At 41.9% G+C, this 12,483-nt stretch overlaps 1 protein-coding gene across 1 annotated transcript; it reads right to left on the reverse strand.

The window, feature by feature from the left end:
* Window positions 1–5,779: 5,779 nt before the first annotated feature.
* Window positions 5,780–9,080, reverse strand: LOC112572080. Its single transcript, XM_025251604.1, has 4 exons — window positions 8,899–9,080; window positions 7,667–7,767; window positions 7,204–7,314; window positions 5,780–6,363 (listed from the first exon to the last, which is right to left on the reverse strand). Exons 1-4 carry the CDS (start codon window positions 9,078–9,080, stop codon window positions 5,780–5,782), a joined length of 978 nt encoding a protein of 325 aa, XP_025107389.1.
* Window positions 9,081–12,483: the final 3,403 nt, after the last annotated feature.

A 12,483-nucleotide genomic window follows, 5' to 3' on the forward strand; every position in this document is an offset into this window, starting at 1 on the left:
CAAAAAAAAATTGTACTTGCAGGTGAATCTCTTGTCCAATTGGAAGCTAGAGGTTTGACAGTTTGAGTGACTGATTTAGCTTTAAGCATAACTTCGTATCTTCCCCACTGTCTCTTTGTTTTCTTATGAAATACGAGGGAATTAACTTGTCCTTCAACTTTGTGGTAATTGTCCTAATCAGATACCATGTAATGCTGAGAAATTTAGACAGCCATTACCCACAGAAAAAGATTATTAATTGTAATTTCAGCAGCAGAACATTAAATAGGTGTGTGTAAAAACATTGTAAGTGACAGTAAATAGGTATGTGTAGAACACCAAACACTGTGTGACAATATTGCATAGATGCAAACCCATGCAGAGAAAACACCAATATGTATGGCTGATTGTATATGCAACATGTGTTTGTTAAATGTTTTTCTCCCCTAACAACCTGTTGCTTAAAGCCTGGATTTTGCCTATGTGAGGAAGCGACAACAGCTGGGTCAAAAGTTCGGAATCATAGTGTCGTTTAGTGTCAGTCACTAAAATGCAGGCTTGTAATTTCCGCCTCCTATCTGTATGTTCTGCTGGGCTCCAGGATCTGTGATTCTGTTGCACCTTTCAGAAAGGTGTCTTAAATAGTTCTTATAAAATCTGTTTATATGTGGATTTCTGGGAACCAAGTTTTTTTTCTGCTGTAATAGCAAACATGAAACAAGGTTACAGTATTTGTTTTTTTATTCATTAATTCATTGAGATTGCAAATATACAGTTACTATCTATTTTTTTCTATTCAATTACTCGTTGCATTGAGATTACTAAAGATACCAACTGGAGAGAACTTTATTACAAATGCTTGTACATACTTGTGCCTTCCTTTTGGCTTCATTATGTCTATAAGTCCATCCTGCTAGGTGAAAAGCTGTGTTAGTTGTGTGCTATCTGCTGTATTCTGTTTGTTTATGCTGTGTCTATCCGTTGTATATCTTTTCATTTCCCTTTACTGTATAGCCCTATATCAATTTTGTTGTATGCTATTTGCAGTAGAGCACGCTAGCTAGTGATCACTGTGAGATGTTGAAGGACACACAAGCTGCATCGGCACATATAGGCTGGACAAAATATTTCTTTGAATCAAATTTCTTGTAGCCACTTTCATTGTGTTCTTTTGCATGCTTACAAAAACTGAACATTATGAAATTTATGGAAAGAAGGGACTGCTAGATGCCGTTTGTTGTAGAACCAAACACAAATCTTTTACCAGCAACTGAATGTTGACCATAGCTGCCTTATCACAGATCAATTGTTATCTGACCTGACAACGAGCAGCTAATGATGGCCTATTGTTCTCTGTGTGCTAAAACAATTTATTTTTTGTGGTGTTGGAAATTTTGTGAAGCTTGCAGAGAGATTCCACTTCTGTTGTATGTTGGGAAAAGAAGAACATCAATCACAAGATGTTAACATAAGTCTAGACTTTTCCATTGTACTTGCAGCATGACGTTCATTGTTCATCTCTTCTCAAGGATATCTCAATATTTAAACATCATGAATCTAATGACATCTTTAAGTTTATGCTATTTCTATTTGCTTATTGCATTTGTATTGGCAAAATACAAATTTGACATTATTTATTGTTCTCCTGGGTCTAAATTATTCATTTATATCAGGGTGAAGATCAAATGTTTGTCACTCCTTGTCTAGATTTTACTGTAACATGAGTCATCCATAGTGCACACCTTGTGATGCCAAATGAGAAGTATTCGAATGGGCACCTCACTTCCATAGTGAAGCTATTCCACATCAGCATTGGGGCTGATTTTTAATTCTATCCAAGTCGTTGTCTACAACAACAAGATTCCACTCATTACGTATTTGTTGTTGTTTGTTTGTTCAACTCTTTGTAGTTCAGATTACTCAGGCATCAGCTGAGCTTAAGACTATTTGTTTGATTGTGCAGTTTAAGACCAGATTGTAAAGATCAAACAAGTAATCCGTGGCCTTGACCTTCTGTTAGTGCTTCTGATCTTTACATAGTCATGAAAGTCATTACTTTGCCAGTGATGCTAAAAGCATTAAATTTACTGGAATGAACCCATCTGCCTACAGTAAATGAACTGAGGAACCATACGCATGTATATGGAAAACTGTATATAACAAGTAGGGAGTGGTCCCATTTCACTTTGGATTCTTGGTTCCTAGTTAAAAGTTCTCATAAGTACCATCAATTTTCCAGTTCCTGCCACAAAACTCTAGTCACAATTTTTGTAATTTCCCAGCTGGTTAACATATGCCTCCTCCTTATAACCCTAACCACTATATTTCCAATATTTTAATTTGCACTCCCGACAGTGGCACAAAGTATCGTATCATCAGCGGAAACAACTTCACGTCTTTGTGGTTCGAAGCATCCGTGAACACTGTCACAAAACGGACATCACTCAACTGCTTCTTCACTTTATTCATTATAAAAGGAGCCAAGACGTTTGTAACGATTGCTTCACATTTGGTTCTTGCACAAGTGAATTTGGGATCATACATTTTTTGAAGCAATCTCGACATGCAGTCCATTGATCTGAAACTGTGATTATGGAAAACTGTATGATACGCAAAAGTACCTTCTGCGGCTGCTAACCTGACTTCTTGATCGCCAGGTTTAACATTGGAGAAGTACCTTGTGATAGGCTTACTAGAAGCTTCCAACTTCAAAGCGTTCTTATGACGATCCGTATTCAGGTGTTTGGTTATATCACTGCGCCCACCATGTGCGACAGAAAACTGTGATCCACACTTGTCACACCGCACTCCACTGTCATTCTTGATTCCTATTGCCTTCTTTATAAATGGGAATTCGGCCTGTAGGTCCCTGTTAAACGTCGATGTTCGTTTCGTCCCCGACATTGTTTAGTCACTGATCCGTACTCAAAGAAAAGGACTGCACCGCCCTCCATACGCGGGGGGCTCCCTGAGGTTGGATGCCGCCATCCTCCAGTGTCTCGTGTTTTCTCAACAGCTTTACAGGGCAGCCAGGTCCCCCGCCATCTTGCAGTTCACACAGCTTCTGTCACTGCTCGTCTGGGAGTGAAGACAGGACAGAATGAATAAAATATGAACATTCACACTCCATGGCTTCTGGATGTGTACCTACAGAACATTCTGTCTTAGGCACTTACTGTCCACGGCTTGTAACATCAAAGTGTAGTCTGTCCTGTACTGTAAACATTTACACTCCAAGGTTTATAACATCAAAGTGTAGTCTGCTCTGTACTGTAAACATTTACACTCCAAGGTTTATAACATCAAAGTGTAGTTTGTCCTGTCTTGTAAACATTTACACTCTAAGGTTTATAACATCAAACTCTGGTCTGTTCTGAACTGTAAACATTTCCACTCTACGGCTTATAACATCAAGCTGTAGTCTCTTCTGTACTGTAAACATTTACACTCCAAGGTTTATAACATCAAAGTGTAGTCTCTTCTGTATTGTAAACATTTACACTCCAAGGTTTACAACATCAAACTGTAGTCTGTCCTGTACTGTAAACATTTACACTCCAAGGTCTATAACATCAAACAAGTTTGTCCTGTCTTGTAAACATTTACACTCCACAGCCTGTGAGACTGTGGACCGCTGTGTTATTCATTTGTTAAGGGTGAGTTTTATGAATTCTTTTTGTTCTGGGTTGATTTTTGTTTATTTGCTTACTTTATTCTTGCCTTCCTGCAGCTGGACTAAGTTTGTCCGGACAGGTACAGCTGGTTGCCATGGTCGCCTTGTGCCAAAGGCTCGTCACCAAGACGCAGCCAGGCCGGACTAGGCCACACCTGGGGTCACCTGTGGACAGGAGGGTCGTTCACATACACTGTGCATGTCGACTTGGTCACACCATCTGGCGGCTGCACACACACACACACTGAGAAGACACAGTTGTGTGGATTTGTATTTCATTTGTCTGTGATGTAGGCGGCATCAGTGCCGTGTACTTGAGCTCCACTCGGCCACTTCCATCACAAACATCAACTGGCTTCATTAGAGCCACGGTGGCGCCCTCTCATTAGTATCAACATCGACACGTTTCTACCTGTCTGTGAGCTGCAGTCTTGCTTTGGATTGGGAGGTACAAGCACGAAGGACAGACACACAGACACACACTCAGAGGTATACATGAACACACACATAAACACACTTACAGACACACACTCAGAGATACATTAACACACACACACTTACACACACACACACACAGACACACACACTTACAGATACACATAGGCACTCCCGCAGATATACATTCACACATACACACTTACACACACACACACTTACAGACTCACACAGGCACACACGCGCGCGCACGGACACGCACACACACACATTATCAGCCACAGACATTCATACAACTCATCTTGCAATGATCACACATCTGTCATCACACACAAAGGTTCTGACCTTAGTGACCTATTGCTGTCACGTGACCGCAGTGACGTGTTGCATGGCTGAGTGTGACAGTGTGGTCTTATGAAACGTTTGAATGCTGTTTGCAGCATATTTTATGAAATGTTTATCATGCCGATTGAAGTAGTATTTTTAGTAACCTATGCATACAAACTTTATCTAAACACTTAACAAATGTTTTTTTTTTAAATGTTTAACAAACAAACAAAATGAAATTTTATTTTCTCACATACTCTCTGCAGTCCCATTCAACATGACAAGAACGACATACACAGAACATTAAAACTGTCCTTTTTATTAAAACATATTTCAGCACAAGGGATATTTGTATTACACAATAAAAATCTTTTATGTTGAACAAATGGTGAAAATCTTTAATAAAGATGGATACAAATGATACTAAATAAAGGGAAAAAGTATAGGAATTAATTAAACGGACAAATCAAGGTGAATGAATTTGATTAAATTAATAGATTTTAAATATTTCAATTTCAAATCGGCGGGGGTGAGGGGTTAGCGGACAGTCTTGTGGTACACAGAGGTCAATACAGGGCAGAGAGAAAACTGGATAATCCAAATAATCGAGAGAAAAAAAGACAGGTAGAGATAGCAAAAGATATATAACATAAAGGGGATAGACAGAGAGGAGCATTAGTAAATTATATAGAGAGAGTGGAAAATGGAAGACAGAGCCAGCAGTCCTCAGTTCACCCGCTGTAAACATCTGTCAGAAGCCGGTAACTACAACGGAAGACGAGAGTTGACGAGTTATCAGTGGCTACCTTGTGTATACAAGGGTCAAGCCAGGTGTGACAAGCAGGCTGAAGACTGTTGAATATTGTCTGAAGTCAGCATAACTTTTTTCCTCAAAACTGTGCATGAAGTACAGGCCTTTCGTTCTACTGAACCTCGAAAATATCAAAGACTGTGCTTGCAGTCATGCGGATACACATTAAAGAAAGAAGAAAATATAAATCAGAGGAATGGGAGCTAGCTTTGCTTAATATGCACATTTCACACGGACGAAAGCAATGACATGTCGAAATACTTCGTCTAATGAAAATACTAAAAGTTAAGAAGCAAGCGCACAACTTCAATGAAATCTGAAAGCAAGAATCTAGCCCCATAAAAAAAGAAATTAAAGAAAAAGTCGGATTATTATGTTCTTAAACTTTGTTAATGTTGCAGGTTACAGGGGAAGTCTGTGCTGTGAGAGAATGTGCAGGCCTCCCCACCTTTAGCCTCGCGTGCATGTGTTTGCACGTTCATCTGAAGCCCAAGTGGTCTTCTGTTCGGAGTGAGCAGACAGGTGATGTTCCAGTCTGCCTGGAGTTACCCACGTCACACATCTCTCTCAACGTCCGGTTTCTGGTTGATGTAAATGCCCAAGGATTCGAACTCTTGGAGTCTGATGACTTTGAGAACGCGCAGTCCTGCCGCCTCCAGCATGGGACGCGCATGCGCCTGACCCCAAGTCGGGCCGATGACCTCAGACCCCGGCTGCTGGCATCCCTCGGGAACACAAAGGAATGTACCGGCGCAGAAGTTGAAGATGGCATTTTTGTTGTCGATGTTGTCAGCCAGGGAGTCGTTCAACATCTGGTCCATCATCACAAAGATCCCGCCAGGCCTCAGCGACTGGGTGATGCCATTCAGCGCGCGTTGCGGGTAGGGCAGGTCGTGGATGACGTCCTTAACCATCGCGAAGTCGAAGCGGTTCTTCGTGTCAGGAGTCAGGTCACAGAGGTCAGCGACCTGCGTCTGGACGTTGTTGAGGCCGGCGTCGCGCACCAGTTGCTGCACGCGCTTCAAAGGGTCCGGCATGCAGTCAGTGAGGAGGAAGATGCTGGCGGGAAACTGGGCCGCCAGGCGCTGCATCAACTTCCCCGAGCCGCACCCGAACTCCACCACCTGGGCGCCTCTCTCTACACAACAGACAAACAAACATCACAGGACTGTGGGCAAAGAGGTCAGCATAGTCCTCTAACCTTTCATCTACACGGAGTGAGGTGTGAGTTGTGTCACAGCGAGGTCGGCCTGTAGTTGCACACAGGGTTAGGCATTAACAGGATAAGGTGTTTATAGGGCTAGACGGTTATGGGTGTGCTTCTGACTGCTGTACCATCACCTGTACAGTACAACCTAAAATGTAATACATGGCACAATGACAATATCTTGTAGTTTCAGACTCACTATCAGCAAAAATAAACATGTCTCTAAAGGAATTAATAAGACTGTTAGCCGATCATCATCATACAATAATTTTACAATAACTGAAATCAATTAAATCATAGAAAACATTGGTTTCCTCCACTGCATGATCCGTAATTAGAACTATAAACAAACATAAATTAGAGTAAAAGGAAACAACGAAAACCTAAACCCCTTTAAAAATGAAATACGAGCTGTAAAGATGGTGGTCAACCATACAAATGAAAGACTGATAAAGATAAAAACAACAACAACAACAACAAAAAAAAACCAACCTATCACAAACTGAAGGTCTTTTAAGCAGTGAACAGTAAAATCAAACATAGAATGTACTAATGGAAGGAAAAGTGCTTATGTCCTTTTACAGTCATTTCCCTTACATGTAGCCTTAGGTACTAACAGCTTTATGTAATTCTATCGTCTCGTGTCCTTATATTTATTTTTATTTACAGTCTTCTACATGTATTGTCTGTGCAAGTGGAACAATGATAACAAGGTGTAAAGAGTGGGTGTAAAGACTGTGAAACCTCGTATAAAGACTACAAACTCCTCACCTAGTTTCTCAGCTAGCTCAGGTGACTCCGTCAAGACGGCCTCCACGAGTGCCCCATCGTTGGCTGCCCACTGCTCCAGGATGTGGAACAACTGCGACCCATACCGCACACCTGCCAAGATATGAAAACCAAGACAAAGTCGTGGACAGACACTAAAGAATGAATGGTGTACCCTCCTTGCCACCATCTCCTAGCTTTAAAATGGAAACGGAATTTTAAAATGTTCTTGTCATTTTATTTTAATGCTGTATTAATATTTTTGTAATTTTATTTCCCAGATAGAGAGAGAGAGAGAGTAAACAAAACACGAGGCCTACACGAGGGCCCGTCCTGGGAGAAGCTGGTCTTGACGGCGGAGTACTGGTCGGCCAAGGCGCTGAAAGCAAACTTCTCGTCGCCGCCTTCATCAAATGCCCCCGATGATCGTCGGGCACCAGGAAGGCCGCTGTCACACCATCCCTACCTCCCGTGCCTGCTGCCAGCTGCACCATCCCGGACGTAGTCAGGGCCCCAAGCAGCTCCCTCACGTAGCTGTCAAGGTGCATGGTGTGCATGAGAACAATACTGGATCAGAACTAACAACTGTCAACACAGACATAGAGACTATAACACAGGGTACCTGTCTGAAGAGAGGCTTGGAGGTTTGGTATACATGATTGTGAGAAGAGGCTGGTCTGGTAAGCGTCTGTCGAAAGGTTAGTGCATTAGGAGCGAGGTGTGTTAATGTTTACGACGAGAATGTGGTACATATTTAACTGTACAAAGATATGTTAATAGATAAGAGTTTGGCGAATTAGCTGTTTGGCGATTAAAGCCTAGTAAAGGTGATCCCATCGACAGCAGCTCTTCTCTAACAAAGGCCGTAAAGTCCGACAGAACACGAACCAGGGCTTCCAGCAAGTTCTCCAGACCAGACACATGGTATGTGTGGCTCTTTGTTGTCGGGTTTTGTTCTCGTTACTGTTTGATGTATCATCAGGTGCGTGCATGCAAGAGAGGGCAAGATCGAAAGGAGATAAACAAACACACTTTACCAACTTTTTCAAAACAGTTAATTTTGTTATGCCATATCGTTATATGTCTACAGAATAATTGCCATATACAATTATGGTGTCTGCCATCCTTCGTGATGACAGGCATGCTCTGTCGACAGAACTTGTCAGGCTTCCGTCGGGCCGCCGATTGTGTGCGTGCAGGACAAACAGACTGCGGCTGTCTTTTGTTGTTTCAGCGTGAGAATTTTGAATGGGGCTGTGTGAATGAATGAAACATGAATAGTTTTGTGCATGCAATTGTGTGTGAATTTTAATTTTAATGGAGCTGCAACAGAATTGCCCTCTGGGACAAATAAAGTCTTATCTTATCTTAATTATTTACTAATACTATACACAACACTAACATTACCAAAGTGAAAAATTAGAGCACTGATACTTTTTATTCACATTCTTACTCTTAGTATGTTAGTGTGCTTCTTTCTCTGAGCCTCTGAGTATGCTATATGTATAGTGTGTCTGTCAGCTGTAGAGTCTGTGAAATAGGTATGGTATGTTAGACAGAGTGAGGAACGTTAGCTGACGAGGGGATGTAGGGTGTAGATGTCAAGATGACGAGTGTGAGAACGTTAGCTAATAAAAGGTGGTGCAGGTATCAAGATGACGAGTGTGGCGTGTGGTGTGACGAGGGGGAGATGTTTACCGCTCCTTGAGCTTGGCTTTGTCGGCGACCTGCTGGGCTGTGAGCGGCTGGCGCGTGTCGGGGTCACACAGTACGCGCACCACACCTGTCTCATGCGCCAGCGCCAGCGCCAGCGCCAGACCCACGCCACCGTACGCCACCACGTCCCTCGCCCGCTCGCTGTACACCTTGACCTCTGACATCATAGTGACCTGCAGGGGCAAGAACTTTGTAGTGAAAGTCTTTTTTTCCTGGATAGCTTCCCTTGTACACCCTCTCCAGCACAAAATCAAGTAACACAATCCTTAAACATTACTCTGCGCCCGGACCAGCATCTTCTTGGAACATTGTAGGTGTAGCGATCAAAGTTGGTCCGGGGACTAAAATATGTTTACACAGACTTGTACAGCACCAGCGTCTGAAATATGTTTACACAGACTTGTACAGCACCAGCGCCTGAAATATGTTTTTAGGAAGAGACTGTTAGCATCAGAGTATAAAGTAGGTTTTCGGTGTTCGGAATCTATAAAATGTCTTTAAATGGAGACACCGTATGTCAGCCTGAAGTACGTTTGTACAGCAGGTGATGGTCTGGCAGCTGAAAGGCTGAGGTCGGAGGTCGAAGCAGACGACGAATGTTAAGTGACAGTTGCTGTATCTAAGAGTTCATAGGCACTTTGCACACACACACACGATGACAGCATATATGATATATACATATATGTCTGTGTACAAAGAAAGGAGGTAGGAGCCATGTGAGTGAGGCCTAAGATAACCCTGCGACCCCGTGACCCGATCTAACACTGTACCACATGTTGGGGTCACGTACGTCACGTGTCACGCCGATTAAACTCGAGTCAAGTACTATTGAGGTGCATCATATGACGTCATGCACCAGCACGAGCCCCGGGGCAATTCAATTCAATTCAATTTAACTTTATTATCTCACTAGGAGAAATTACAAGACGTGGTAAAACAACTGGCTTATAGTAAAAACTTATAATAAAAACTTAATAACAACTTAATTCCATTCAAACTATCATCTCACACAACACCTACAGTCCATGTAAATACACAACTAAAAAGAACAACACTAAACTATTTCCCAAAACACACACCCACCCACACACTCACAAATCCTTACAAACTTGTTCAGTAAGACAACAGACTTGTTTATAAAATATTCCCTAGAACGGGCAGTGGAAGCTCTTGGAACATTAAAAGTCTCTTGGACGGAAGATGATTATAATTGAGCTAAACATGTGTACTATCTTTCACTCACTCTCGCTTTCCGTATACTCGTCTTTCATACAACTCACTCAGACATCCTGCTTCTCCCATCACCCTCCACTCACACTCACAACTCTATCTAACACATTCCTATTAACTAGCTCTCAATCCTCTCATACAACATAAAATCCAATGTCAACACGACTCAAGAAAAACATCTATAAAAACACTTAAAACCTTTTTGTTGACATTCAGTGACGTAGTTTTTTTAAACAGTACAATTAGATTGACATTTCTTTGTGAATACCTCAGTATTGGTGTTAAAAGTGAGTTTTGTCGTCAATACAGTTCTAGATATTTGTACTGACAACCGTTCAACCTTGGCACCATCAATGTATAGGTCAGGATAACAGTGCTCTTGCGTCTGAATCAATCACAGCTCTTTTGTTTTCTTTCATTTAGATCAAGATAGTTTTCTTTACATCATTATTAAATTTATCTACTGCATCAACATAGGCAGAGTGTGAGTTTGAGAGGTCTAGGAGAGCAGTGTCATCAGAGTATTTTATCAAGGGCAGGACGACCTCTCGATTATCCTTGTACTTGTAATCGTAAATTATTTTTGCAGTATATAATAATGTGCTTACAATGCGATTGTCAACATGTACTTTTCACTTAGTAACGTAACAGACTGCAAACACTAGGGCTTCTGCTATAAATTCTTTGGGGTCCCAGGGACACTTCTTCAGATTTCTAAGGGGTCCCAGGCTAACTCTAAGGGGTCCCTTTACAATATGAAAAAAAAAATCAACAAATCAACTACTTTGTTCAACTGTCTTTCAGACACACAAAGCAATGTAATGTCTAGTCAGAAATGGCGAGATTTCTGTGCCATGATGTCTGTGCAAGCATCTGTGATGAGCGTATGCTCACTGTACTTGGGGTGCTCACGTTCTTTCCGTTTCTAAGGCAATGAATTCAACCACGCTTCAACGACATCTTTGAATAAGTTAAATAAGCTGCACCTGGTGGTGGATGCGAGAGGATGTATGAAAGTATGAATGCCTCAGATGCCATCATTCAGAGGAAGTTCTCGACCGTAACTGGCAATTAATAAGTAGTGAGAACTATATAGAGTTGTAAGAACATCAACGAGAGGTGGCACATTGCTAAAAGTATAAAATTGGATAAAAAAAACTGGTGCAAGGTAGAAAGCGAACCTCGGCAAGACGTGACGCCACAGCTCAGTGACATTCAAGTGGATTCTTACGTAAATCATGAGATGAAGGGGGATCGAAGGTGTTTGAAACTGTGCAAATAAATTAAACGAGTTCAGTTGCAAAGCCTATATTTAGCAATAAAACGCCTTTCTCAGCGATAGTACTTGATGTAGGGTCTTAAGCAAACAAAGTGAGGCGAAACGGCTTCTATCTGAACATACTGTCTTTCCTTAATCTTTCTTTACACATAAGAAGGGATAATAATATTTTATATTTTCAGTTCATTCGTCCTGATGACTGACCTAAAGTAAACACCTCGGTTTGAGTCCCAAATCTTTGAACTTTTACAAATGGCCAACAATTCACAGACTGCAACAGAGTGCAACCCCACCCCCACTATGTCTTTCTTCGCTTATCTAACCCGATCATTATGCGATCAATTCAGTTGTTTTTATGTTTGTGTCATTTGCGGTGTTCATTCTTCTCTCTTTATAAATTCTAGTTTTGTTTGTTTGTGGAGAATACAGTTAGTCCTAACCCCGACAGAATGTTCAGACAGAAGTCGTTTCGCATCAGCGCTCAGACCTACCGCAGTAACTGGTTGGGTGAGGGAGACGATTTATTGCCATGCATAGTGGGCCAGTGCCTGCTGATGTCACCCCACCTTTTGTCCGGGTAGTAACTGAAGACGACTGGCCGATGGCAGTCCGCACCTCGTGTACCTCCTCCTTCCCTCGTACGGACGATACCCCTCATTTCCCCCCGGTGGGAAGATATCGGCCTTTAGTGGAACTCTTCTTGGTAAGGGGAAACAAACTCAGTGCAAGGGAAGTTACTCTCGCCTTGCAGCAGACGACAGCAATAGATATGGCTACGACGTCAGACACTACACTTACCCAATTTTGTATCTGTTCTTCGCCCAAATTTGAAGGGGTCTCCTGGGACCCCATTGACCAAAATTGAAGGGGTCCTCCGAACATTCAATGCGTACTGTACGCAATTTTTTACGTAATCAGAAGCCCTGAAACACTAGGACATATGAACTAGATTACTAGAATCTACATCACTACTTGACCGTTGAGTTGTTTGCATGTGAGTGGTTAATAAATAAGGAAAACTAACGGTACACGATCAAACCTGTTGTACCCCGCTCCAT

Source organism: Pomacea canaliculata, linkage group LG9 (genome assembly GCF_003073045.1).
Source record: "Pomacea canaliculata isolate SZHN2017 linkage group LG9, ASM307304v1, whole genome shotgun sequence".
NCBI classification, from domain to species: domain Eukaryota; kingdom Metazoa; phylum Mollusca; class Gastropoda; order Architaenioglossa; family Ampullariidae; genus Pomacea; species Pomacea canaliculata.

Excerpts from the sequence above, each read along its gene's own strand:
- LOC112572080 (XM_025251604.1), bottom strand. The coding sequence starts at position 9,080 with ATGTCAGAGGTCAAGGTGTACAGCGAGCGGGCGAGGGACGTGGTGGCG. Across the intron at positions 7,768-8,898 it reads AAAGCCAAGCTCAAGGAGCG|TATTGTTCTCATGCACACCA; the intron begins GTAAACATCTCC and ends GTTCTGATCCAG. Across the intron at positions 7,315-7,666 it reads GCTGGCAGCAGGCACGGGAG|GTGTGCGGTATGGGTCGCAG; the intron begins GTAGGGATGGTG and ends ATATCTTGGCAG.